Source organism: Aspergillus sclerotioniger, assembly GCF_003184525.1.
Source record: "Aspergillus sclerotioniger CBS 115572 chromosome Unknown BO94scaffold_10, whole genome shotgun sequence".
NCBI lineage: Eukaryota > Fungi > Ascomycota > Eurotiomycetes > Eurotiales > Aspergillaceae > Aspergillus > Aspergillus sclerotioniger.
Window position 1 is genome coordinate 210,892 of NW_020291000.1, and position 23,210 is coordinate 234,101.

Here is a 23,210-nt window from a genome sequence, read left to right on the forward strand (position 1 = left end):
CAGCATGATACGGATGCTCTTGATGTCGTCGCTATCAAATGATACTCATCGGTACTTGCAGGTCATCGACGCCTCCAGGTTCGACTGGGCGGTAAGGTCTGAAGCCGGCCAAACCGGATGGGATTTGCTAGATGACCTCGGACATCTCGGATATGTCTATCAGCAGGATCAAGGATCAAAAAGAGGGTATATAACATCCAGAGACATGATCAGTGGTCAAATGCCAATATCATAACCAAAAAATGCATAGCTTTTGAGCCAGCGAATTTGATCTCGATCATTTACACCCATATAAACGTCCGGCCATCTTCACAATCGGAACAACAGACTGGATGGCGCCTTTCTTCATGGACTTGATGGACTCGAACATGAACTGTTCGTCTTTCTTAGTCATCCGGACCATCGAATTTGCTGTCTCGTAATCTGGAAAGTCCCTCTTGAACGCCTGAAATGCCATCAGTGCCGCCACGATGGAACTGTGAAGCCCCTCGAAATGCGGCCAAGATCGCAGGAGATAGATCGCCCGCAAACGGATCCAGGGATCCGGGCACCGCGTGGCTACCAGGTACACGTTGGCGATGATAACATGATGCATTACCAAGCCTGAACGCCGACGGAGTTCGTCGATCTTTCTCTCATGGGCCTGGAGCACGACAAGGAAATCCGGAATGAAATGCTTCGGCACGGGGCCGTCAAGAAACAGTATTTTCAGAGCCAGGATATGACCACAGTAAACCAATTCGATTATGTCGAGCCCCTTGCGATCCTTCTCGCTTAACTTGTGATAGTGCCGCTCGCAGAAGAGTTTCAAGTGCTCGGCAAACTGAGCAAAGCTCCCAAGTAGTCGTCCCTGCTCCAAATATAGTGACTCACTTGCGGCCTCTGCGTCAAGGCTGGAGAGGCACCGGATCCCGGCGAAGAGGGGTACTCCATACTCCACCAAGTTGGCCAGTTCATTGCGTATCTGCTCAAAGCTCGTGAATCCCTCGAAGGAAGGCCGAAACAGTTGCCGGGACGAGTCATATTTTAGGGACAAGATTGGACCCCCGGCTCCATACAGCGAAGACTGCATATCCAAGCGCCGGAACACCACCACTAGGGAGGGTTCAATCTCCGACTCAAGTTGCTTGTGAGCCTCAAGTTCCCTCAGGATATACAGACCGCTGCGAAGATGCGTAAATGCGAGGTCCCAATGCCCCAAGAGCACCTCGGATAGGACAAAGAGCAGACAGCATACGAGGATTGTTTGGCGCAGCTGGGGATCCTGTGAGGTACGGCGTCTGTTGAGGAGCGCTACGGCCCGCGTGGATTCCTGGAGCGAGAAATAATACCCTCGACTTCGATGGTGCGTTCCTTCGGATATCTGCATTCCATGCGCCTCAGATTCTTGGTGCGCAGCGCTTAACATGGTGACTGCATGAAACACAGCCGGGTCGGCATGCGACATCTGCAGGACCAGCTGCTGCCAGAGTTTCGAGTCGAAAAAACCGGTCAGGTTCGCAATAGAGTGAAACTGAAAGTAAGAAAAGCATCGATGTTCGTCCGCGGTCATCGACCAGCCTGTGCGGGTGCCCATATCGCGCAGCCCCGAGTCGGTTCTTCGTGGCAACCGGTGTGTATCATACCCATCGCATTTCCAATTGGCAGAAATACAATTATTGCATTGCCCTGGGGATTCATCGCACTTGATACGTCGGATGCTGGCAGCGGTGACCTCGTCAGTACTGCAGTTTTTCCTTGATCTGCCAGCAGTGTTTCCCTTACCGGCAAGTTCGACAACCCGTCCTAGATCTCGTCCCTTTCGTTTTCTTACGGCTGGATAGTAGATTTGATTGGATTTGTGCCATCCTGGTCAGGACGTGAAGCGCTATGATCTGGAGTGGTTTGTGGAAAAGTAAGGGAAAGAAGTTAGTTCAGCATCAAGTGCGGCTCTCGGTTTGGCTGTGACCACGAGGGACCAGGATCAAGCCCGAGCTCTAGGCTACTGGCTAGCCCTGTTGTGAGGGGGTGTCACTGGATGTCGCCCAGGGGTTGTTGCCGGTGGCCGACTCGCAGCCGTGTGGGGGCGAGGCTTGGTGATTCATCAGTCAGTCATCCCCAACAGTCAGAATCCGCTTGTACTATATAGGTACCAATAGCAGGGCGAGACTCTATCTTTCATCTGGAATCACTCTCGTATGTTAATACTGGCCGCAATGGGTCATTGATTTCGCTCAGACCATCCCTGAAGGATGTCTTGTTGGACATAAGCTAGATGATCTTAGTAGCTGTGATCTAGCACCATGTAGCACTAGCATGACCGATTATACTACAGGCGTGATCACATCTACGATAGAAAATTAGCAGTTTCATTCAAGTGATAGCCAACCATTAGCAATAGGTTGTTGGACTCGCGAGGCTCTTGCAGGATCGAATAATCACGGAGGAAACTTGCAAGAGGGTGGAGCCTTGTGGTAACGGTCTCACGTCAGCACACATGCCACGGTCCACAGGAGAGGGAGCAGAGGATACACTTCGGGTTTCTGAAGAGATAGGGAGTCTGTCAGGCTTCAGTTTCGCCTCATATTTGCATCTGTAGTGATGGGTTGATTGAAATCAAAGACAGAATGAATATAGGGATGAGGTGGTGGGAACAAAACATATATATATCTCACCACCTCCAGTATCAGTGAGACTTTCCGGATTGGTCTCCATGTAATAAACAACATTGGACGACCATTGCAACTCGATGGTTGAAGACTAATTTCATAGTACCCAGATGTACTCTGATGATACAACCTGATATTGTTGTGATGGGGTGGTGAGGGTGTTGAGGAAAACAAACCGGGATGGTGCGCCCGAAACTATGATGGAAGAAGTAAGATGACAATGCAATTTGAGCAATATAGATTCAAAGTTTGAGGTGTATTTCAAGAACTGGCCGGATGGTGTAGTTGGTTATCACGTATCGTTAACACCGATAAGGTCCTGGGATCGAGCCCCAGTCTGGTCATTCTTTTTTATTTTTTTCTGGCCAGTCTCAGTTCCGTTTCCTCCCCATTGTACTTCTCTTTCCTCCTGTTTTTATTTTCTCCTTACCCTTCTAAAAGGCACCGATATCAACTGCCTCCTCACGATGTCACAACACCCTACTATAGTTCTTCTCCAACACTGACGAATCTCCCCCTTCCTGATACGATGTCGGCCGTGATAAGACCCCGTGCGGGGTGATAAGCCCGCCCGGGAGATAACAATGGAAGAACGGTGCTTCAACTCCCTGCGTGCCATGGCTCAAGAAGACGGAGACCTGATTTCAATCATCCTGCTTTAAGCTGCTCTTTCCATCAAGGATAAAGAATGCCACCTCCCAATTCACAACCAGGCGAGTTCGATGAGATCCCAATCATCGACCTCTCCACCTTAAGGAGCCCGTTGCTCAAGGAGCGCCAACAGCTGGCGAAAGACATCTTCAATGCCTGCACGCAGGTCGGGTTCTTCTACATCAAGGTAGATATTCCTGAGCCCACCTTGAATCAAAATCGTTGACAGCGATCGTAGAATCATGGGATCGCCGAAGACCTCATCTCGTCTCTCCATGCAATGGCGCACCGGTTCTTCAGGCTCTCGGAGAAGCAAAAATTGGATTACTATATCGGAAAGTCGAATGTATATCATAGCATATTTTCAGATATACATCAATGACTATCCACTAACACAACCAGAAATATCGCGGGTTCATGCCCCTCTACTCCGAGCAACCCACAGGCACGGATCTCGATTCCACGCCCAAGCCAGACCCCACCTCACCCGGAGCCTTCTCCGAATCTTTCGACATCGGATACGAGACAGCAGCAGATCCCCTGAAAAGTCCCCATGACGCCCTTCCTCCCGACACATATGGTCTATACGGAGACAACCAGTAGCCTGGCGAGGATGTCCTCCCGGGTTTCCGCGAGGTCTATCTCCAATACTTCGCCGAGGCGTTGACCCTATGCCGGGCATTGATACGAATCTTCGCGTTAGCCCTAGAACTACCGGAGGACTTCTTTGACCCGATGGTCAAATACCCCGGGGCGACGTCGAGGATGCTACACTACCCGCCTCAACCGGTTGCGAATGAGGTAAGAATTGGGCTAGGAGAGCATACGGTAGGCTGGCCCTCAAAGACAGAGCTAGGCGCGTGCTCACACGACTGACATATGTTACCAGGACTATGAGTGCTTTACCATCCTGTCGCAAGACCAAGTCCCAGCGTTACAGGTCCTCAACGCTCGACAAGAATGGATCCTGGCGCCGCCCATTTCAGGGACCTTGGTCGTGAACATTTCAGATTGCTTGTCCATTTGGTAATGGTGAGCGCCCTCAACTTTGAATAGACAATTGATGTGTGTAGGACGAACAAGCGGTTCAAATCGACAATCCACCGGGTGACCAACCTTACCGGGCAGGAACGATATACCATCCCGTTCTTCTTTGGCGTAAATTATGAGACTACGGTGTCGGTGCTGCCGAATTGCATCTCGGAGGACAGACCTGCGTGCAGGCAATCATTCAAAGCAGGCCAGGTGAGTTGGAAGACCTCATGTATATTTGCAGCAAAGGCTGACATTGGTAGTGGGTGCGTCACCAGTTGACTACGGCCTATGTTGGGTATGGGCCGGAGCCGCCTGTGGAGGAGAATTGAGGGTATTCAGGACAGGGAGTAAATCAGATATCGCAGGAATGAGACTGACCAAGGAAGTAAGTGTAAACTGCCACTTTTCCAATTTCCGCCCTGGAGAAACCCGGTGCATGAGTGGGCACAGATCGATAGCGTAGACGTCGGAGGATTAATGGGTCAGCATAGTCCTGGTCGCCCTTGCGCACCGAGCATCAACGCACATCCAGGATCCTCCTGAGGTGGCATTGTTAAAATACCATAGCACTTCCAATAGTTTGAGCGACCAGAATTCGCCAAATCAGTCGCTGCTCCTCGGAGCAAGCGTCAGGTGCCTGTGCTGTTTCAAAGGACACATGATCCCAGATCGATTGAGTGGCTGATAACTCTGCCGGGAACGAGTTTTCGTCAGCAGCAGGCAGCAGGTCCGTTTCCGCCCAATTATATTGCATTATTCTGACTAAAAGCCTCAAACTTGGGTCGCTGCTCAGCCTCAACACGATCTCATCGGAAAAAAGCAATCTCAACAATCGCGAAGTGGATTGGGTGATTATGCAGGCAGGCCATGATAAGGGCGCATCCGTGCTCAAAGACTACCGTACTACTCCTGGGTTAGAGGTCGCCAGCTGGTTGCCGCATCTCGCGCCGTTGGCCTGGTGAAGGCTGAAGGCTTGGTTCTTCAGTAGAGACTTAATACATCTCAGTATGGCAGCTTTAATGAGACAGCGTGACATTGATGTCAACGAGCAACATGATAATCCCATCATGTCCGGAAATTTGCGGTGCTGGATCTCTCACATCGAAAGGCGACTCTTGAAGGATTTGAGATGCCGAAATCATTGCACCAAGTCTACGCCACGATCAACCCAGAAGCACGCGATCAGGAATTGCTTTTCCGGACCATCTTGTGCATGGGTGTCGATCTCCACGGCGCTGCTGGGAGTGGGGTGATCAACTCCGCGGGTGCTTCAGCTTTGATAGGAGGTGGCCGGCAAGATCATATCTAGGCTATAATGCCGCATGTACTGGCAAGTCCATTCTTCGTTTCCCCTCAAGACAACGCTGCAGTATGTAAGCACGGCTGTGTCAAACCATTCGAATACCCAATGGAGCACGTTGCACTCTCGGCGCCTGAGCGGACGGGAGCCGAAGAGTTCCTGTCGCGATTTGTTCTCATTGTTTCGGCGGCTTCTATGCTAGGATCAGGATGGGTTATTTTGAGCTTCCTCGTGAGAACGTCCCCGATACTATGTCTTTTCTTATCAGTTACTGATGCGCGACAGGTTGTGCCAACTTTGCGTACTTTCCGCCATCAATTGATACTTGGTACTGTTATCCATATCAAAGAAACAGACTAGCCATCTCTGACAAGCCCAGGTCTTGGAGTCAGTGAATTCTTGGCAGCATTTAATGTCGTCATCTCGACCGGCCTGAATGTCTCAGGCTCCGAGATATGGAGCTCATCCTTGGAGCAATTCTGCAACTTCAATGGGTTCATGGCCCAGACATTTGTCGTGCAAAGTAAGAGAGAAAGACGTGATTGGTGCACAAGTATTGACTATTAGTTACTGCTAGCTGACTACTGGATTCTCTCCATTGGGGTTTGCACCTACCTGATCCTGATGGACCATACTCGAGCCGCATCCTGGATGCAGAACCACAGAATCATCCTCTGGTGTGTCCCATGGAGTCTCTCCCTCCTGTGGGCAGTGCTAGGCCTCGTTATCGTTGGATATGGGAATACCGGTGGCTGTATGCCCCCCTATATATGTGGCTTGAGACGCGCAGTTGATAAGTATCAGGGTGCTGGTTCACCAGTGACCGTGTCCGCCTTCTCGCGAACTTTATCACACGATGGGCAATCATCTTTGTCATCATGTGTATCTACACTCGTCTGGGCCTCTTCCTCTATCGGTCCCACAAAGCGATCTCAAGCGATCACGAAGTTACCCTAGAGACCCTCCCCACAGATCCACACCACTGGCAGCTTCTGGATATCGGCCACAGCTCTATCCGGCTCCATCGCTCGCCACAATCACTGAAAAAGGTTATTCATTTTCTCGAAGCCCTTTTCTTCTAGCTAAGTGACCAGCTACTCAGGTTTCTTTTCGAATGATGATATACCCGACAGTATATGCAATAATCTGGGTCATTCCCACTGTTGTACGAATCCACCAAGGCACAACAGGAATGCGTGCTCCACTGGCGCTGGACATTCTAGAAAAGGTGATCAGAATGAGGTTTCCTAGGGCTCCACTAACGGAGCCACAGATATGCATCATGTCCCAAGGATTGGTTGACGCGCTCATTTACGGTGAGTGTAACCGGGATTCCCAGTGGCCATTACTAACCAGGGCCAGGGTTAAACGAGCGTTCCTGGAGTGGCTGGATGGAGCGATTGCGTTGGATCGCTTGGCGATGAAGTCAATCTCCGACAGGAAGTGACATAATTCATTGACAGAGTTTCACTTCATGGGTGTCGTGGTTTGTAAGTGGATGAACTGGGTGGATCAACATGACTCTTGTTTCAATGGATGATGCATGCTTCTACTTGAGACAACAACAAAGAATTCCGACTTGACCACCAAATGTGTCCAGTGGCTTGGGGTCATAGTGGTACTGGACCCGATCACAGTACTCGCTAGGCCAGGGTCTACCGTGGTAACCATGTACCCATGATGGCCGGGCCAGCCTCCCGGACATTTCCGAGCAGGGATAGGGGTCATCGTGGTGGGCCAGATCATTCTGCGCCTCGGACAATTTGTGCGTCGGGGGAGAAGACAGACTCGATTCTTTTACGTATGTGTATGTGTACGTGCTTGGTAGTTTCGGATCGCAGGGGCGGGGAAAACAATGGCAATGGCATGACAAGCAGAGAGGTATACGTATAAATAGCACAAATGAAATCACTCGACAGCCATCCTTAATCTGCTAATCGATGGGGATGGGGGGTGGAATGTATAGGGGTGGGGCCCCCGTGACGCCCGGGCGGCTTCCGCGCGCTCCATCGCAACTCCATCGCAACCTCATCTTCGCTTTTCCGTCCCCTCATGACCGCGTCTGCAATTCTATTCACACTGTCATGATCGGCCTTGCCAGCTTATATAACCTCGTGCTTGTGACTATCTCCACCCAACAAAGTCAGTTAATGCCCTGCCCGCATGCAAACTATCACCTCGACTTCCATGATGTCATTGACTTTCAACTTCTCATGACGCACCGCAACCTTAGTTTCGAGTCAACAATGAAGCCCATGACACCACGACTACGCCAATATCACGTGGCCCGGTCGATGGTTATTGGCAGCGCGCCGGAATGGCTTTCTCCCCTGCACGATCGACCCTCGAGACAAACTCCTCCTAGTGTCCTCGAACCACGGTCAGGCCGCAGTTTATCCCTCGAGTGCGACTCCATGGCAGGAAGCAAGCAACGAGCCGAAAGGGGAGAATACAATGATGTCAGAATTGCTCAGGACTCGGATTTCAATGCTTGTCCTCGCATCATCGACCCTCGTGGAGGGATCGGAAATTCATATACCGTCCGACAACCACGTACAACGAGAAGCCAATTGCTCCATGCTATGCTCCCCATAATTCAACCCCAAATGATACAGTAATGTCTTCCAATCACAATATGGGAGCCCATGCTGTGAATGGGGGCACAGCATCGCTCCCAATCTTGCGGGAGACGGTGTTTACCGTCTCCCAGGAGTGTCCCACCCGTCTCGGGCTGACGGCCCGAGAGATTCAATTGAAATCGCCGACTCTGGACGTTTTCTTCGATACCATCGCTGCGGAGCGGCTTCGGCGCATGCCTCCAGATGGGAGTCGACTTGATGGTGCCCTGAGGCGCGCCTCTCGGCTCGCTGTCGCCGTCGGCTCCTTGCGGGACTCGGTTTACAGCTTCATGGACGGGGCTGAGGAAGCCACCCAGATGGTCTGGGGGACTAATCTGCTGTTGCTCGAGGTAAGGTTCCTGTAGGAATTAAAGCCAGTTTGAGACTGACCAATTACGGGTAGATGGGAATTGACCATATCGATGTTCTTGAAAGCCTTTTCGGTCGCTACGGTCGCGTCACGCTCGGAATCTCCCTGTTGCTCCAGCAAGAGACCTTCTTCCCGGTTTCCCGGCCCCTTCAGCAGCAGGTTGCCGAGATATATGCCCATTTGCTGCAGCTCGTTGTTCATGTCACCTCGGAATATCGCCAGGGCATACGGACGCAGCATTGGCAGGCGATGAGTTCTGCTGTAGACGCTGCGTTCTTCCGCTACACCAATCGATTCATTACGCATTGGCGACGTATCTTCTCCCTGGTCCTAGAGTCCGGCACTGCCAAGCAACACACTACCGTGGACCTGGCTGCTATCTACCAGTTTCTAGAGCTGCAGGATCGTCCGCTGCAGATGTTGCTCGAAGGTCACAACCATTCTCTAGCTGACGGCTCCTTTTCTTGGTTCGAGCCCCATCTTACCACGTTCGCCATGGGACGGCGACGCATGATGATGATCCGGGGCAATCCAGGCGCAGGAAAGAGTGCCTTGGCTCAATGGACGGTTGAAAGGCTCCAAGCCTCCTCGGAGTACGACATCTGGAATGTCATTCCTGTTGCCATCCGATCGGATGTTCCAATCTCCACCCTAACGCTCAGTATCCTCAAGTGCATCCTGATCCAGATGCTCGACCATTGCGTGAGCAGCCGCAAGACCCAGGATGCCATTCTGGTAGCTGTGACGGGCGCTCTGGAATTGGCCGTCTCGGGCGCCTCTGATCCACAGGTGGAAGGCCAGTTATGGACCGCGATTCGAACGGCGGTCCAGTCCAACCTACACTTCATGCTCGTGGTTGATGGATTTGACCAGATGAAACACGCAGAGACTACGGTCAGCGCGTTTCTGGGCCTGCTCCAGGACACCGTCGCCAATACTCCGTCGAAACTGATCATCTTCAGCCGACCGATGTCGACCGACCTGCTGCCCGTCCGTGAGAGTACCGACACCCACCAGATTGCTATGAATACCGCCACAACACATCAGGATCTCCAGGAAGCCGTCACAGATATCATGCTGTCGGACTCCTCATTCTCCGGCCTGGAGCCATCCCAGCGCGAGTCTCTCACTACATCTATTGTCAACCGCTCCCAGGGCTGCTTTGTGTGGGCGCAGTTGGCCGCCGAGGCCGTGAGTTATCAGACTACGTATAACGACATGACAGCAGCTGTTGGAAAGATGCCAAACACGCTGGGCGACCTCATTGACTATCACCTGCGCAATATCAATCTGAACCGTGTGGGTACGCAGAGCCTGCTGGCCTGGTTGGCAGCTAGTGAGCGGCCGTTGCGCATTCCGGAAATTGAGCAGCTACTGGCTGTTGACTTGAAAACACTCAAGGTTGCACACCGGCCACCGAACGTGGAGCGTGATGTCTTCCAGCCCTTGAATAGGCTGGTCTCTGTGCGTGATGGCTTTGTTTCGTTCCGCCACCCCATGATCCGCGAACATCTCCAAGCGCGAGCCCAGATGCGCCAAGAGCTTCCATTTTCTCTGGCGGACGCCCACTATGATCTTCTGATCCGCTGTCTGGCGTGGGTGCGTCGCTCCGTGTCCGACGAGGTCACCGTCTCCTGGGACAAGATGAGCGTTGATGTCCGCGACCGCTATCTGGACGCCTATGTGCTGCTCGAATACACCGCTCGATACTGGCTTTCCCACATGTTGGCCTCGCCAATGGCTTCGTCGGACCGCGAGCTCACATTCCCTACATCCTTCCGCCGCGCTTTCCCTGATACCGTGCTGTTCGCACAGCTAGAGCTCACCAATCGTGAGTCGCAATTTAGCCGGTCGAGTATTGTGGAACTATACCGGTTGTCTGTCGGTGTTCGGCGAGTCGTACTTGGTAGCGACTCCCCCGCTGTCCTGCAGAGTCTGATTCTCAGCGCTCGTGCGGCCGAGAAGGCGCATGCTTCTTGGGCCAACGATCACATGTACCAGGCGTGGGCGCTCAGCCGAAGCCAGCTGGGTACTAGCAGTACTATCTCTCATGATTTGGAGCAGATGCTGGTCACCACGCCGGAAGGTGCTGGTCGCGCGGATCGTGCAGCCGGTCTGAAGACTGACGCCCTGCGCGACATGGCCATGGCTGGCTGGGGCTCGTCCGACATCAGCTTCGCTCAGCGGCTTCAATATCTTGATCGACTGGTCAACACGTACCAGCAGAACAAGCAGAATGATGCCGCGTACGACGTGTCGAAGACATTCTACCGCCAGACTGTGCAAACATACGGGGCTCACTCGTCGGAAACCATGCAAGCGGCCGACTTCCTCACAAAGCACTTCAAGATCGCGCCTCCCGACGAGTTGGCGCTTGAACTGGCCCGCACCAAGTATGAGACCATGCTTCAGTCGATGGATGCGACCGATCCGCGTCGGGTTGCTTACTCGCTTTACCTGGCTCAGCTGTATGAGCAGAACGGCCACACGTCCAAGGCAGAGACGGTGCTGTCCCGACTATGGACGGGTCTTTCAGCCCGCGAAGTCGACACTACCACGGCCTGGGACCAGAAGACCAAAGTTGCGTTCTACTACTCGCAGTTCCTGCGCCGCCAGGGTCGCTCTGACCAAGCCACGGCTATTCTTCGCGAGCTCTCTGCCGAGCTCGAGGCTGAGGGCGGCGTCAGGTCCCCAGAAATGGTCAAACAGGCCGAGGAACTGCGCGCTGAGGCGCGGGAGATGAATCTAAGTGATATGGACCGCGCACTTGCGCTGCAGATGTGGAAGTACTACCGGTCCTCTGGGCAACAGTACTCACCCCAGGCAGTGTCTCTGGCGGAATCACTCACCGAGGGTATGATCCCGAGTCAGGATGCCACCGCTGCCGAAACCGAGTACATATTGGCCGCGTTGTCGCCCGAAGACCACGAACTCTTGCCCGGTTGGATGGACACTCTGGCGTCTGCCGGTAGTGACCGTGACATGGTGTCGATCCTGATGCTTTCCCACCAGTTGTCAACGCGATGCATCCGGGAGGAGGAGTGGCGTCAAGGCTCCGACTGTTCCTGGGCCGTGCTCAAGCACGTCTGGCCTACCGTCGAGGATCCTCAAGCCAAGGCCAAGTTCTCGTCCGAGCTGACCCCACTCATGTCCAGCATTGCGCTCGACTATGCGTACTGTTTGTTCCGTCGCCTGGATGTTGCTACTGCTTCAACTGTGTATGGTAATGCATTCAAGGCCTCGATCACCGCGGACCAAGTTGCGGTCCCGGCCGTCACTTCCGTGACAAAGACCGTGGTTGAGTTCTATGAGACCACGTTCCAATTTGACAAGGCATTGGTGCTCCTACATCAAGTCAGTGACTTCTTCAGCTCGCGCTTGGGTGCGCATGACAAGCATACACTGGACAGTCGTTACTACGAAGCCGATTTGGCTCTGCGGCTGGACCGGCGCATGGAGGCGGAAGACAGCTACTGCCACATCTACACGGCTTGCATTCGCGATGGCAAGATCTCCTCGTCTGGTGTTCGTGCGGCCGTGGCTCTTGTGACCCTTTATGAGCAGGACAAGAAATGGGATTCTGCGCTCGAGGTGTACCGCCATTTGTGGCCGACACTGGTGCGCTTCGACGAGAAGGACGGTTATGATCGGGCTTTGCTGGAAGGATTGCTTCCCAAGACTTATACGGGGTACATGGCTATTCTGGAGAGCACTTCTCGTGAGGCAGGCTACGCGGAGCGGCATCAGGTTGCCTCGCAGCACCAGCAGCTGTGCCGGAAGTTGTATGGGCCTACCAGCGGTCGCACCCGCGATGCAACTATGTATCTCGCTGCACTCTGTGCCAGCAACGACCGCCATACCACCGAGGCCATCGATCTCTACCGGCAGGTACTGAGGACCAACGACTGGGTACCTGCTTCGGAGGCCTCGCGCCCTCTGTCCGAGATGACACAGCCGCTACCGATGGACATTAAGCACCGCATGGCCCAGCTGTACATGCGTAATAAAGATACGTCGCCGCAAGCTAGCGCCTTGTACACTGAAGAGCTTGCACTATGCAAGCAGCAGCAGGGCTTGTCCGCTCCGACTACGCTGATGTGGCTCCGAGAGATCGCCCGCATGTACTCCCTCCAAGGCAACCCCGAGTCTCAGCGGAAGGGAGCGGAGCTTCTGAATGAACACGCCGATGAGGTGATCCATGTCACTGCCAACCATGATGCTCTGGTCGACCGTGCTCGTCAAATTGCGGAAATTTACCTAGAATGTGGCTACACGACTGAAGGGTGGCAGCTCATCGACAGCTTGCACCAGCAGGTCATCCATGATACTCCAGCAGCCCAGCGGAGGAACCTCGACGAGTACCGGCCGGCGGCGTTTGTGTCTGCTTTCGAAGAGGTGTTTGGCCGGACGCGTACGGCTCGCCAGATCCTGGACGACCTGTCCCGCGAGGGCCAGGTGTACAGCGTCTTCCAGCAGAGCCTGGCCAGTCATGACTTGATGCCCACGCTGGCGGCGGGTGAGAAGCTGCATCGCTTGCAAGCAGAGCAGAAGCGCGCCGCGGCTGCGCAGAGCACCCAGGACAAGCTGTACGAGTACTTCTGCAACACGCTGTCGGTTGCCCAGCCGCTCCGCAAGAAGGATGTTGTGTATCAATTCTATTCCATGTGCCGACGCGAGTCGCTGCACGATGATTACAACATCAACATTGTGACTCAGACGACGAGCATGGTCCGGGATCTATGCAACCAGTCTAGATTCCAGGATGCTGCCGACGTGACTGGCGTGTTCCACTCTTTCATCCATCTGACCGATGGGCTGCGCGTGATGGAGAGCATCTTTACTGCAATTAAGATGTGCTTGTACCTGAATGGCTACCAGGTGAACAAGTGCACCGACACCACCACGGCCAAGGCAATGTCGTTGGAGTCACAGACCCTTCTGCAGGAGATCATGGCCAATGCGCGGGAAAGCCCGATGGAGTTTTCCGACCTTCCGTTCGAGGAGCTCAACGATCTTGTGACTGTTCTAGGTGAACACGAAATGTTTGAGGATCTCGAGGTATGCTGATTCCATATTTGTTTGGTAACTGTTTTAACAATACAGACTATCCTCACCGACCTCTGGACCTCCCGCATTGTGCAAAAGACCTGGACGCTGCCAGCGGTGGTCTGGATTGGCCGGCGCCTCGTCGAGACTCGGTTCTGCCAGGGCCATGTCACAGCCGCCACGACGCTCGGCAAGGACATCTGTTACAACCTGCGCCAGGTGTGGGGTAACTCGGACCCGGTCACACTGGAAATGAACAAGCTGCTATCCGGACTGTACACGGCGTCAGGCAACAACCTCGCCGCGGCGGCTCTACACGAGACGGCGCTGGCCGAGCTGCTGAACGACGAGACGGACGACCAGACAGCGGCGGTAGACGCAGTCACGCAGCATCTGGAGCTCCTGCAGCGGGCGCAATCGCGGCTCGCCAAGGAAGGACAAAGTGCAGCAATCGACGCGACAGCAGCGCAGGAACGAGTCCAGCAGATAGCAACCAAGTTCGGACTATCCTCAGCGAAGCTGGAAGCGACGTCGACAACGGAGGACGAGTCAGTGGGCATGTGGGAGCGGCCACGGCGCTTCAGTCTGGATGTGGAAGAAGCAGCAAAGCACTCGAACCATTTGCGCCAGTCGAGCGGGTCAGCCTTGCTGACGGGAAATGCGGGAGCCAAACGGCTCTCCATCACTGCATTGTAGTAGTATTAGTTACGATGTAACACGGCGTTGAGGGATGGATATCAGAGGACACAAGATTGCCAGTCATGTATGTAATTAGTGTTTATATCGCGATATAGGTAGTGTAATAATAGTGCTTGAGTTAATTTTATTTAATATTTTCGTTCGTCTTATTGTTGGATTTGATCAGGTTGGTTTGTAGAAACACCCCTTAAGATGCAGGATTTAAGATTCTGCGTAGGCTGTGGATCGAATTTCAAAATAGTCTTATGTATGGTCTTGTAAAGACAGGGCTTTGCGTAGGACCTTATCTAGGATCGTATCTAGTATTTTATCCTGGTCTTATCCAGGGCCTCACGTATTTTAGAGTTTTATCTATCCAATGGCTCGTTCAGGGTCTTAGTAGTAGTAGTAGGACTTACAGAAGTCTATGTAGCCGCCTGATGCGCATATACATAGCCTCAGGCATGGATACATTAAAGGCAGTATATTGAAAAGCAAGCTCCTGCTGTTGTGGTAAGTAGAGATTGAAAAGGTGTGTGGTTAGCATAGCTGGCGTGCCAGTAGCGCTCCCGCTTTGAGTAGGGATAAAAGTGGGACTGATCCTGAGATTACTGTATATCAGACAGGGTGACGACACTATTCTAACTACGTGTCTTATCATACGTGGTACTGTGATTAGCAAGCTGGCATACAGTTATCTAGCATCTACGTTTGATTGTCTTCTGGTCTGTCTCCAAGAACTTGAGCACCTCAAGCAAGCTTTGATCTAACTCCACGTCTATGCCACACTGTTGCAACTTGTGCAGCTCCATCTTCACGCCCTTCACCGCGGCTGTAGCTGCGTTTTGGGAATTGAGCATCCCCTCGTATCGCGGCCACGAGCGCAAGGCCTCGATGGCTCGACAACGAACGCGCAAATCCGGACATTTGGACGCTACTGAGTATAATCCGCCAATAATGCCCGGTTCTAGGGAGAAAGTTGGCCGGTCGAAAAAGTTCTCCATGAGGGCTTCGTTCGCTGATAGAAGACCGACTTGTTCGGAAACCAGCAAGTTGGGATCATGGTCATCGCGTAGACTTGTTTTGATCGCCATTATCATGCCGAGATATTGGATGCGGATGAGATTCGTCCCTCGTTGCTCCTTGTGGCTGAGCTTGGTGTATGAGGTTTCGCAGAATAGCTCAAATCGGGGCATGAATTGCTCGAATGCGGACTGTACTTGCCGTCGTTCGAGCCATAGGGCCTCGTAATCTGCCATGATTTCTGTCTCTGATAGTCGCCAGCATTTGGCAACAAATGGTGTCCATTTGTCTGTGATGCAGCCTAGAGCCTGTCGTGCTTCTTCCAAAGTGTGGAAGACATCTGACGCGGCTCGGTCATCGTGTTGCTGCCCGTCATCTATATACAGGACCGACTCGATGACCCCAGCGTGCATGGACTGCAGATTTAAGCTTGTGAACGTTTTGATCAAAGCTCCACACACGGATAAACCAAGGCGCTTTGACTCTTGCAGCAACCGTAGGCCACCTCGTAGATGGGCAATGGCATTGGCATACTGTCCCAACAATACCTCCGACATGACAAAGAGCAGGCAACACAGCAGCATGACATGGCGGAATTGTGGATCGACCGAGGCCCGGCGTTGTCTCAACAGTGCATAGGACCGGGATGCCTGCTCCATTGCGAATCTATGCCGCGCATTTTGCCAATTGACCCCGGCGAGTGGCATGCCGGTTGCTTCGGCGTCTTGATGGATAGCGCTGAACATGTTGACAGCATGAGACACTGCTGGATCGGCGTGGCACGACTGAAGGATGGACTCTTGCCATAATGGCGAGTCAAAGAATACGACGAAATTGGGGATAAGGTGATGTTGGAAGTAGGAAAGGCCGCGTTTCTCATCGGACGTCATACACCGGCCAGGACCTACTCCTATGATGGGGCCCAGGCCCCGCTTGATGGGGAGTCGGTGCAGGTCGTATCCATCACAGGTTCGGCCAGTGGACGTACAATTCCGGCAGGAACCAGGGCCTTCGTCACATTTGATGCGGCGTGCTCTGGTGGGTGGTTAGCAAGGATGAACGTCACCCATCGGCGCGTCCAAAGACTTACCGACAGGTTCGACAGCCCGTTTTGGATCTTTTTTGAGCAGCTCGGTGCCGTCGGCCAGTAGCTGCTGGCACAACCTTTCTTTCGGGCATTGGTGATGCTGTACTCCGTAGTAGTGGGGGAAGAGAAACAAGGAACTAGCAACGGTCGATAAGCTCGGCAGAGCCGCGTTACCCTGAAGCCCTGGCGTCGTCCTCTTTATATGTCAGCGCCGAAGGAATGATTCCCTGCAAGGGTGTGGGCCAATCATGATTATTGCGCCGAGTGTCCGATGAGACTGACATCAACGTCTTTTGCTAGTGGCGCGCTAAAGCCACTAGTGGCCACCAGAAAATCAATCGGAGACAACCAAGTGTTGGGCCCGACTGGCCAGATGATTGTCGGTGAGATAAGATGGATATTCCGGGGGGGGGGGGGGGGGCATTGCGAGAAGAAAGAGAAGAAAAAGAAGAAAAAGACGAGGCCGGACAAAGAAACCCCCGCTCAATCACCTGACCCGGGCCCCCTCCAACTCTTCAACTCTTCCCATCAATCCCTTGCAAATAATCCACTGTCTTGATCAGATTCTACACCCGTTCACCAAATAGCTTACTTAATGAGGGCTACGAAAATAGCAGTGCCGACTTAAAGATGCAAAGCTCGCTTGGGTCCGATGGCCAGTATGGTGGACAAAGAGGCCTGCCTTGATGGTTGGAATAGACTTCAAAGAAAATCGGAACTTACAGTACTTTATGCCAAAGCCACAGGAATATCCCATTGCTTTGACAGACTACCCCCGACGTGACCCGTTGGCTGATCGTACAAGAGGACCGGGCAGTTCCATACGAGACTTGCCTGCGTGTGAGAGGCACTCTCCCATCTTTTTTGAGTTAGACGATCCAGAGAAAGCTATAAAAGGTGCATCGTCCTCCCCCTTCTTCCTCCCTCTTCAAGTCGGAACTGTATCATCGGTACCAGATTGCATCTTTTTCATGGGTCAAACCTGGGAAATCAGCAGTGATCGACGGACTATTTACGAAAGGCTCACCTATCTTTTTTACTTAACCCTTTTCCGCCTTCTGTCTGCCTATACGTTCTGAGTGAGGTATCTGCGTCTTCACCGAGCAAATATGCCCATGCAAGATGCATCATCAATCCCTCGATTGCGTGCCCACGCTCTGAACTATGCGCCAGCACCCTCTGGGTCTAGGGCTGGTCTTGCTCCTCTGTACGACAACAAACCCTTCGAAATCGACAGCGATGGGTTTCTGCAGTCAGGTCAGCGAGCTGGGGGCCCTTACTTATGCAGTCTACCCACAACAGATCGAAATATAGCACTCGATCCGGAATCGATCCTGATACGCGAAGAGGACGATATCAAGAAGAAGACTGGGGATATACTCTGTAAAGCAGGCATTTCTTTTCGAGAAATCATGTTAGCAGGCCGATTGTCCAAAGTCAATCCGGAACCGGCGACAGTACCAACAATCATCGTTGTTGCAAATGACGGGACTGCTGACAAGTGGCGGGATGTCGCGAAACAGATCCATGAGCGTGTCGTTAAAGGGGACCCGGAGATCTCAGTAGAGATAATTTCTTCGAATCTGGCTGAGTCTCCGTGTACTCATCCCGTTACTAACGAAGAGGCTGAACAATGGCCAGATATCCGAAACGCCATTTTGGATGGGTTTTACTTCGAGGAATGGACGGGTCTGGAATTTTGGAAATACGGCACATGTTTATTCAAGGATGATAACCCCACAACCATAATTGTCAATATCAAGCTGGACTCAGAACGGCAGTTTGACGAAGACATGGAGAAAGTCTCGCAGATCCTGAAGCGACTCGGTAAAGAAGACTTTGCGGTTCTGTTCATGAAAGATGAGTTTAGGCCGTACACCTTGACTCACCAATCCGCTCCCCTGTTCCCTTTGAGGAACTCTTCCAAGGAGGTCCTACCGGGGATGTGTATCGGCATCCGTGACAGCTCTGCTACCTCGGCGACTCTGGGAGGAGTTGTGGAGCTCCAAATGAAAGGCGATTCCAACTGGCAGCGATTCTACCTGACCTCCTTTCATAGTATCTATCCTACCTTGCCCAGTCAGCAGGATAAATTAAAGAAGATTCCCGGCGCACAAGACGGCCTGGAGAGGTGGAAGTTGAATGCCCCTGGCTTCGATGACCCTCTGGTGAGAAAGGTCTTGCAGGTCGATCAGCCGGGTCTCTTCGATTTAAAAGACGCCATCAACCGTGCAGCGTGCACAGGGAACGAGACAAGGAGGGCCGAGCACCAAAAGTTCCTCGATGATAAGAGCTACCATCTCGGCGACGTTTGCGCTGGAAGTGGTCTGCATCGTACTAGATATCGAGAGATCCGTATGGCAGATGGGAGTAAGGAGAACGAAGTTGAAAAGCCCTGTCTCATGGATTGGGCCTTGATTGAGGTTATGAAAGAGCGACAAGGGTCACTTGAGGTATGACAAGCCCCCCCGCCGTTTCCGCTTTGCTTTTCGATGATATTCTAACACGATATGTGCTACGTATATAGCCTTTCGCCTATTCTGATGATTGGACCGGGCGAGGCGCCCCTTTCTGGACGGATATGAATACTCTTCCAGGGAATGGAAAGAGACTATTCAATTCTGGCAGGAAAACCGGCGCTGCCGAGGGACAATTAGGTGTTCTGCAGACCCGGATGTCGGAAATATCCGGCACGAAAGGTTGGACGTTTTTAGATGTGACATACGAGTATAGTTTAGGAGGTTTTGAAGACCGCAACTTTGCGGGCCCAGGAGACGCTGGGTCATTCATTACTAACAATGGCGAAGTGGCTGGGATGATTCTTGGCGGGTATGTTCGCAAAGGGAGTTACCATTTTACCTTTATCAAGGATGTTTTGGACGACATCAAGGAGGTGACTGGGGCCGATGCCGTCCGCCTGGCAGTGGACTAGGACAAGTCCTAGACAGGCTGATTAGCATAGATTGCTATCTATACATCTTGCTGGGACAGTCTTTCGTTCCATCTTTTCTCCAGAGGTCGGCGGTATATCATTTTGGGTCTACTGGTGAACGTGACATATACTTCAAGATTTGACAGCGGTACTTGCAGAGCATTTGTTCACCAGTTAATCACATTGATACATTGTTGTGTTGTGTTGTGTTGTATTGCTTTATCTGCTTAAATTATACTCATTCAAGTCAGTGCTTAGAGTTTAGCATGTTTCCTGAATCCAATATTCCATGAGTTCTTATCTGATAGTTAGACTTCATAGCCAACCATCCACCAATCGAGTGAGCATATCCTTCATTCTATCCAACCCCTCTCTTGCAACCAGCCACTAGGTAAAGCCCCACAAACCGGCCCTACCTTTTCCAAGGCAAGGACAACAAACTTCCGGGTTACACACAAACTCAATGCCGCCCGAAACCTTGTGCCCGGATCCTAGACCCTGGGAAACCCGGTTTCAATTTCCTGCCATACATGTATTGGGACTATTTCGGTACCTGGAGTGCGAGCTAAGGCCGAGAACCTTGATCGCGGAAGAACAGGGATTGCGTGGTTAGAGGACTGGTTTGATCCTGTATGAAATGGTGGAGGGATTGGTTTATGTTGGTTTTTGAGGGACTTGTGGGGCGTTTGTGTGTGGTATGTGCGATGGGTATGTCATTGGGTTGTCATGATAGTGATGTTTGCGTGGTCTTGCTTCAGTTGCAGGGAGGATCATATAAGTAAGTCCGGTCCTTGCAGGATGTATGGAAGTCATGGTCGGACTTATATCTGCTTCGTATATTGATTTCTATTCAAAATGTCTTGCTATGAAGTGTTCCCCAGTAATGACCTTCCATATCCTATACACAGCAAATTGCCCGTGATCTCTGATATAGACGGTCTGTCGAACTTCCGCGACGTTGGGGGGTATCCTGTGGCCGGTGGCGGATCTATCAGGAAGGGGATGCTTTTCCGCTCATCGAATCTCGATGATATCACGCAGTCTGGGGCTCAGAAGTTGCAAACTCGTCATGGCGTTCAGGCTATATTTGATTTGCGGTCTGGGGGTGAGATTGTTGAATCGAGTCGCTATCTTTCCGCCATCCCGGTTACACATGTCCCGGCGCTTGCCGATTTTGATGATGATCAGATAGTGGCCTATTTGAAAGGTCTCGCGACGGATGATACGTCGGCTGTCACTGCAGAGTTGTATCTTTGGATTTGTGCCATGTCAACGGTGGCGTTTCGCGCTGTTTTCACATACTTGCGGGATCATCCAGGATGTCCTGTTTTGATTCACTGTGAGCTTGGAAAGGATCGAACCGGGATTTGCATGGCTATCATTCTTCTGGTTTTGGAAGCGTCGGATCAAGATATTACGCGAGATTATCAGCTTTCTGAGCAGGGAATTAAGGGTATGATCCCTGGAAGACGGTTGAAGTTGTCCGAGTTGCCGCTGCTTGTTGATTCTGCGGTCCCACCAGTCGCGCTTGACAGGCATTTCTTGGTTTCTTCCGACACTATGAGGCGGTTTTTGATGCGATTCAGGCAGACCTATGGGAGCGGGGAGGGTTATTTGCAGGCCATTGGATTTAGTTGTGTTGACTGCGATGTCATTCGCAGTAATCTTGTCGCACATCCCGTGCTCAATTAGCAGTGATGTATGGTTAAATCAATTGAGCCGCTGAAATCTTAGGTGGCCTGTTTCCTAGCAGACCCATGATGCTATCTTTCTTCCCGGTGCCATTTTGTCGACGTAAGGCCATGTCAGAGAGACACATCCAAATCAAACCACTGTTCATGCTCCGCATGTCCCACAACGTATGACAAGCGTGCCTGACGCTGATCGGGAGCAACTGTCACAAACACGCGCCGCAAAGAGGGCTCTTCCGGATCCCCGAATCTTGTTTGCTCACCGTACATGTTGAAATTATTTGTTCTCTCCAAATTCATCGTCTCAACAGCCATTTGCGCACATAAATTGGAGTCCCACGGCCCCTCACGGTGAGGCCAGGCACGAAGCGCTTCAATTGCCTTCCAGCGTACCTTGTAGTCAAGACAGGCGGTCGCCACAAGAAACAGGGATGGAATGATACCCATATCCAGGCAGACGCTGGGGCGTTCTGGGAAGGTGTACATGATTTTATTCGCTAGAGATAAGATGTTTTCAAATTCGGGAGTGTATTGGTCAAGTACGGGCTCGTTTCCATCCAGGAGGCAAATCTGGAGGGCCAGGGTTGCTGTTCGTTGATGTAGGTAGATCAAGTCTGCTCCTCTTTGTTCTTTTGGGGTGAGGGATGCTTGATTTCGGAAGCTGTTGAATGCTTGAGCAAACTCTTCCACCCGCATACAAAGACTGAGCTGCGATTTGTAACGTATTCCGTAGTCCGATGCGATCTCGTCATGGCTAGACCCCCAAGACCCATTAGTAAACCTTAGTACTGTGTTCATTAGACGGTCCAAAGCTTGACGCGCCTCTGCGAGTGTCCGAAAGACCAGAAACTTCTCTTTTCGAGGTTGAGGGTGATCCTGCTCATCCATACACAAAAGCGGCCCTTCTACGCCGAACTGGGGAGACTGGAGGTCCAGGTGCGCAAATGCCTCGACGAGGGACTGATCCACCATTGTCTTGGAGGTTGCGGGCTCAAGCTGTTTGTGAGCACCCAGTTGTTTCAGAATGCAAATACCACCACGAAGGTGATTGAATGCACTCTCATATTGACCTCTCAAGAGTTCTGAGATCACATAAAGCAAAGAACAAAGCAGGGTGACTTCCCACAGGCGGGGATCCTGCGATGCCGGTCGCGCATTGATCAAGTGAAAGGATCGCCCGGCCTGCTCCAAGGCGAATCGATGCCAGGTACTCCCCAAGTTCTCTCTGGAGAGCGGCATGCCTCTCTTGTCCGAATCCTGGTGAATGGCACTCAGCGCCACGACGGCATGGTAAACAGCGGGCTCTGCATGGCTCATCTGGAGTACCAATTTCTGCCATAGCGACGAGTCGAACCACCCGACAAATGCGGGTATTGTATGATGCTGAAAGTAGAAGAATGCGCGTTGCTCATCAGAGTTCTTGACCCACTGCAGCCCGTTTGCGAGGGAGATAGGTAACGTGAATTTCACCAGCGGTTGTTCCTTTCTTCGTCCCTCGCGGGGCAGCCGGTGGAGGTCATATCCATCGCAGGTTCGGCCCGTTGAGGTGCAGTTGTTGCAGGCGCCTGGGGATTCGTCGCATTTCTTATGACGGGCACTGAGTCAACCACTGTTGTGTTAGTTAGGTGGCCTTATCCTGCTTACGCAGGAATGGACTCACCGACAGGTTCGACAGCCTGTCTTGGACCTTTTGCCGGCGGCTCTCCTCCGGGCGGGGGCCGAGGTCGTTTCCGAACCGGATGACTCCGGGGTGCAGGGGATCATACTGTGGGGGTCAATGGGCGCGTCGATTAAGCATAACTAGGGAGAGTCTAGAAGGTGAAAAGAGCCTAATTGCGAGTTGCTGCCAGGCCATAAGCACCAACGCGGTTAGCGTCGCCCCCACGTGGCAGACGCCTGAGACGCAAGGCATCACTCCTCTGCTCTCTTTTGAAGTACTACTTCTGAGCATACTACAATCGCCTCTGCGCTTAGGGGGTCATCTCGGTCATCTTAACAGCCCAACCCGTCTGTCAATATTCATTTTCGCCGTGTAAGAACTCATGTCCCTGTTTTCATGGATCTATTCGTGATGTACTTGTATACCTGAAGGGGAGGAAGTACATTGTCACTCATTTCCACTATGAACCTG

At 52.3% G+C, this 23,210-nt stretch overlaps 8 protein-coding genes and 1 non-coding gene across 9 annotated transcripts; 6 read left to right on the forward strand and 3 right to left on the reverse strand.

Annotated features, from left to right (window-relative positions):
* Nucleotides 1–277: 277 nt before the first annotated feature.
* Nucleotides 278–1,847, reverse strand: BO94DRAFT_463043 (Zn(II)2Cys6 transcription factor; the record flags this gene model as incomplete). The annotated part of the gene is made up of 2 exons (XM_025608002.1): nucleotides 278–1,700; nucleotides 1,765–1,847. The coding sequence occupies 2 exons, from the start codon at nucleotides 1,845–1,847 to the stop codon at nucleotides 278–280; spliced, it is 1,506 nt and encodes a 501-aa protein (XP_025468692.1).
* Nucleotides 1,848–2,918: 1,071 nt separating this feature from the next.
* On the forward strand, nucleotides 2,919–2,992 carry BO94DRAFT_t129. The gene has a single exon. It is a non-coding gene; the product is annotated as a tRNA-Val (tRNA).
* A 344-nt stretch (nucleotides 2,993–3,336) lies between these two features.
* BO94DRAFT_555506 (isopenicillin N synthase family dioxygenase) lies at nucleotides 3,337–4,663 on the forward strand (the record flags this gene model as incomplete). Its single annotated transcript, XM_025613802.1, has 7 exons — nucleotides 3,337–3,486; nucleotides 3,538–3,645; nucleotides 3,702–3,879; nucleotides 4,003–4,127; nucleotides 4,189–4,325; nucleotides 4,373–4,544; nucleotides 4,595–4,663. The coding sequence occupies 7 exons, from the start codon at nucleotides 3,337–3,339 to the stop codon at nucleotides 4,661–4,663; spliced, it is 939 nt and encodes a 312-aa protein (XP_025468693.1).
* A 1,079-nt stretch (nucleotides 4,664–5,742) lies between these two features.
* On the forward strand, nucleotides 5,743–7,058 carry BO94DRAFT_584329 (uncharacterized protein; the record flags this gene model as incomplete). The annotated part of the gene is made up of 8 exons (XM_025615616.1): nucleotides 5,743–5,865; nucleotides 5,920–5,962; nucleotides 6,014–6,157; nucleotides 6,212–6,388; nucleotides 6,439–6,683; nucleotides 6,737–6,862; nucleotides 6,908–6,950; nucleotides 6,997–7,058. The coding sequence occupies 8 exons, from the start codon at nucleotides 5,743–5,745 to the stop codon at nucleotides 7,056–7,058; spliced, it is 963 nt and encodes a 320-aa protein (XP_025468694.1).
* A 1,193-nt stretch (nucleotides 7,059–8,251) lies between these two features.
* On the forward strand, nucleotides 8,252–14,364 carry BO94DRAFT_463147 (uncharacterized protein; the record flags this gene model as incomplete). The annotated part of the gene is made up of 3 exons (XM_025608010.1): nucleotides 8,252–8,602; nucleotides 8,656–13,680; nucleotides 13,726–14,364. 3 exons carry the CDS (start codon nucleotides 8,252–8,254, stop codon nucleotides 14,362–14,364), a joined length of 6,015 nt encoding a protein of 2,004 aa, XP_025468695.1.
* Nucleotides 14,365–14,761: 397 nt separating this feature from the next.
* Nucleotides 14,762–16,617, reverse strand: BO94DRAFT_564995 (Zn(II)2Cys6 transcription factor; the record flags this gene model as incomplete). Its single annotated transcript, XM_025614467.1, has 3 exons — nucleotides 16,460–16,617; nucleotides 15,136–16,404; nucleotides 14,762–14,957 (listed from the first exon to the last, which is right to left on the reverse strand). The coding sequence occupies exons 1-3, from the start codon at nucleotides 16,546–16,548 to the stop codon at nucleotides 14,762–14,764; spliced, it is 1,554 nt and encodes a 517-aa protein (XP_025468696.1). The 5' UTR covers nucleotides 16,549–16,617.
* A 948-nt stretch (nucleotides 16,618–17,565) lies between these two features.
* On the forward strand, nucleotides 17,566–19,388 carry BO94DRAFT_545077 (uncharacterized protein; the record flags this gene model as incomplete). The annotated part of the gene is made up of 2 exons (XM_025613217.1): nucleotides 17,566–18,909; nucleotides 18,984–19,388. The coding sequence occupies 2 exons, from the start codon at nucleotides 17,566–17,568 to the stop codon at nucleotides 19,386–19,388; spliced, it is 1,749 nt and encodes a 582-aa protein (XP_025468697.1).
* Nucleotides 19,389–19,744: 356 nt separating this feature from the next.
* BO94DRAFT_22553 (tyrosine-protein phosphatase) lies at nucleotides 19,745–21,297 on the forward strand. Its single transcript, XM_025606255.1, has one exon. It carries the CDS (start codon nucleotides 20,244–20,246, stop codon nucleotides 21,078–21,080), a length of 837 nt encoding a protein of 278 aa, XP_025468698.1. The 5' UTR covers nucleotides 19,745–20,243; the 3' UTR covers nucleotides 21,081–21,297.
* Nucleotides 21,194–22,991, reverse strand: BO94DRAFT_555509 (Zn(II)2Cys6 transcription factor; the record flags this gene model as incomplete). The annotated part of the gene is made up of 3 exons (XM_025613803.1): nucleotides 21,194–22,676; nucleotides 22,740–22,844; nucleotides 22,945–22,991. 3 exons carry the CDS (start codon nucleotides 22,989–22,991, stop codon nucleotides 21,194–21,196), a joined length of 1,635 nt encoding a protein of 544 aa, XP_025468699.1.
* Nucleotides 22,992–23,210: the final 219 nt, after the last annotated feature.

What these genes read in the sequence shown, in the direction of transcription:
- BO94DRAFT_22553 (XM_025606255.1), top strand. Translation starts at nt 20,244, where the DNA reads ATGTCTTGCTATGAAGTGTTCCCCAGTAATGACCTTCCATATCCTATA.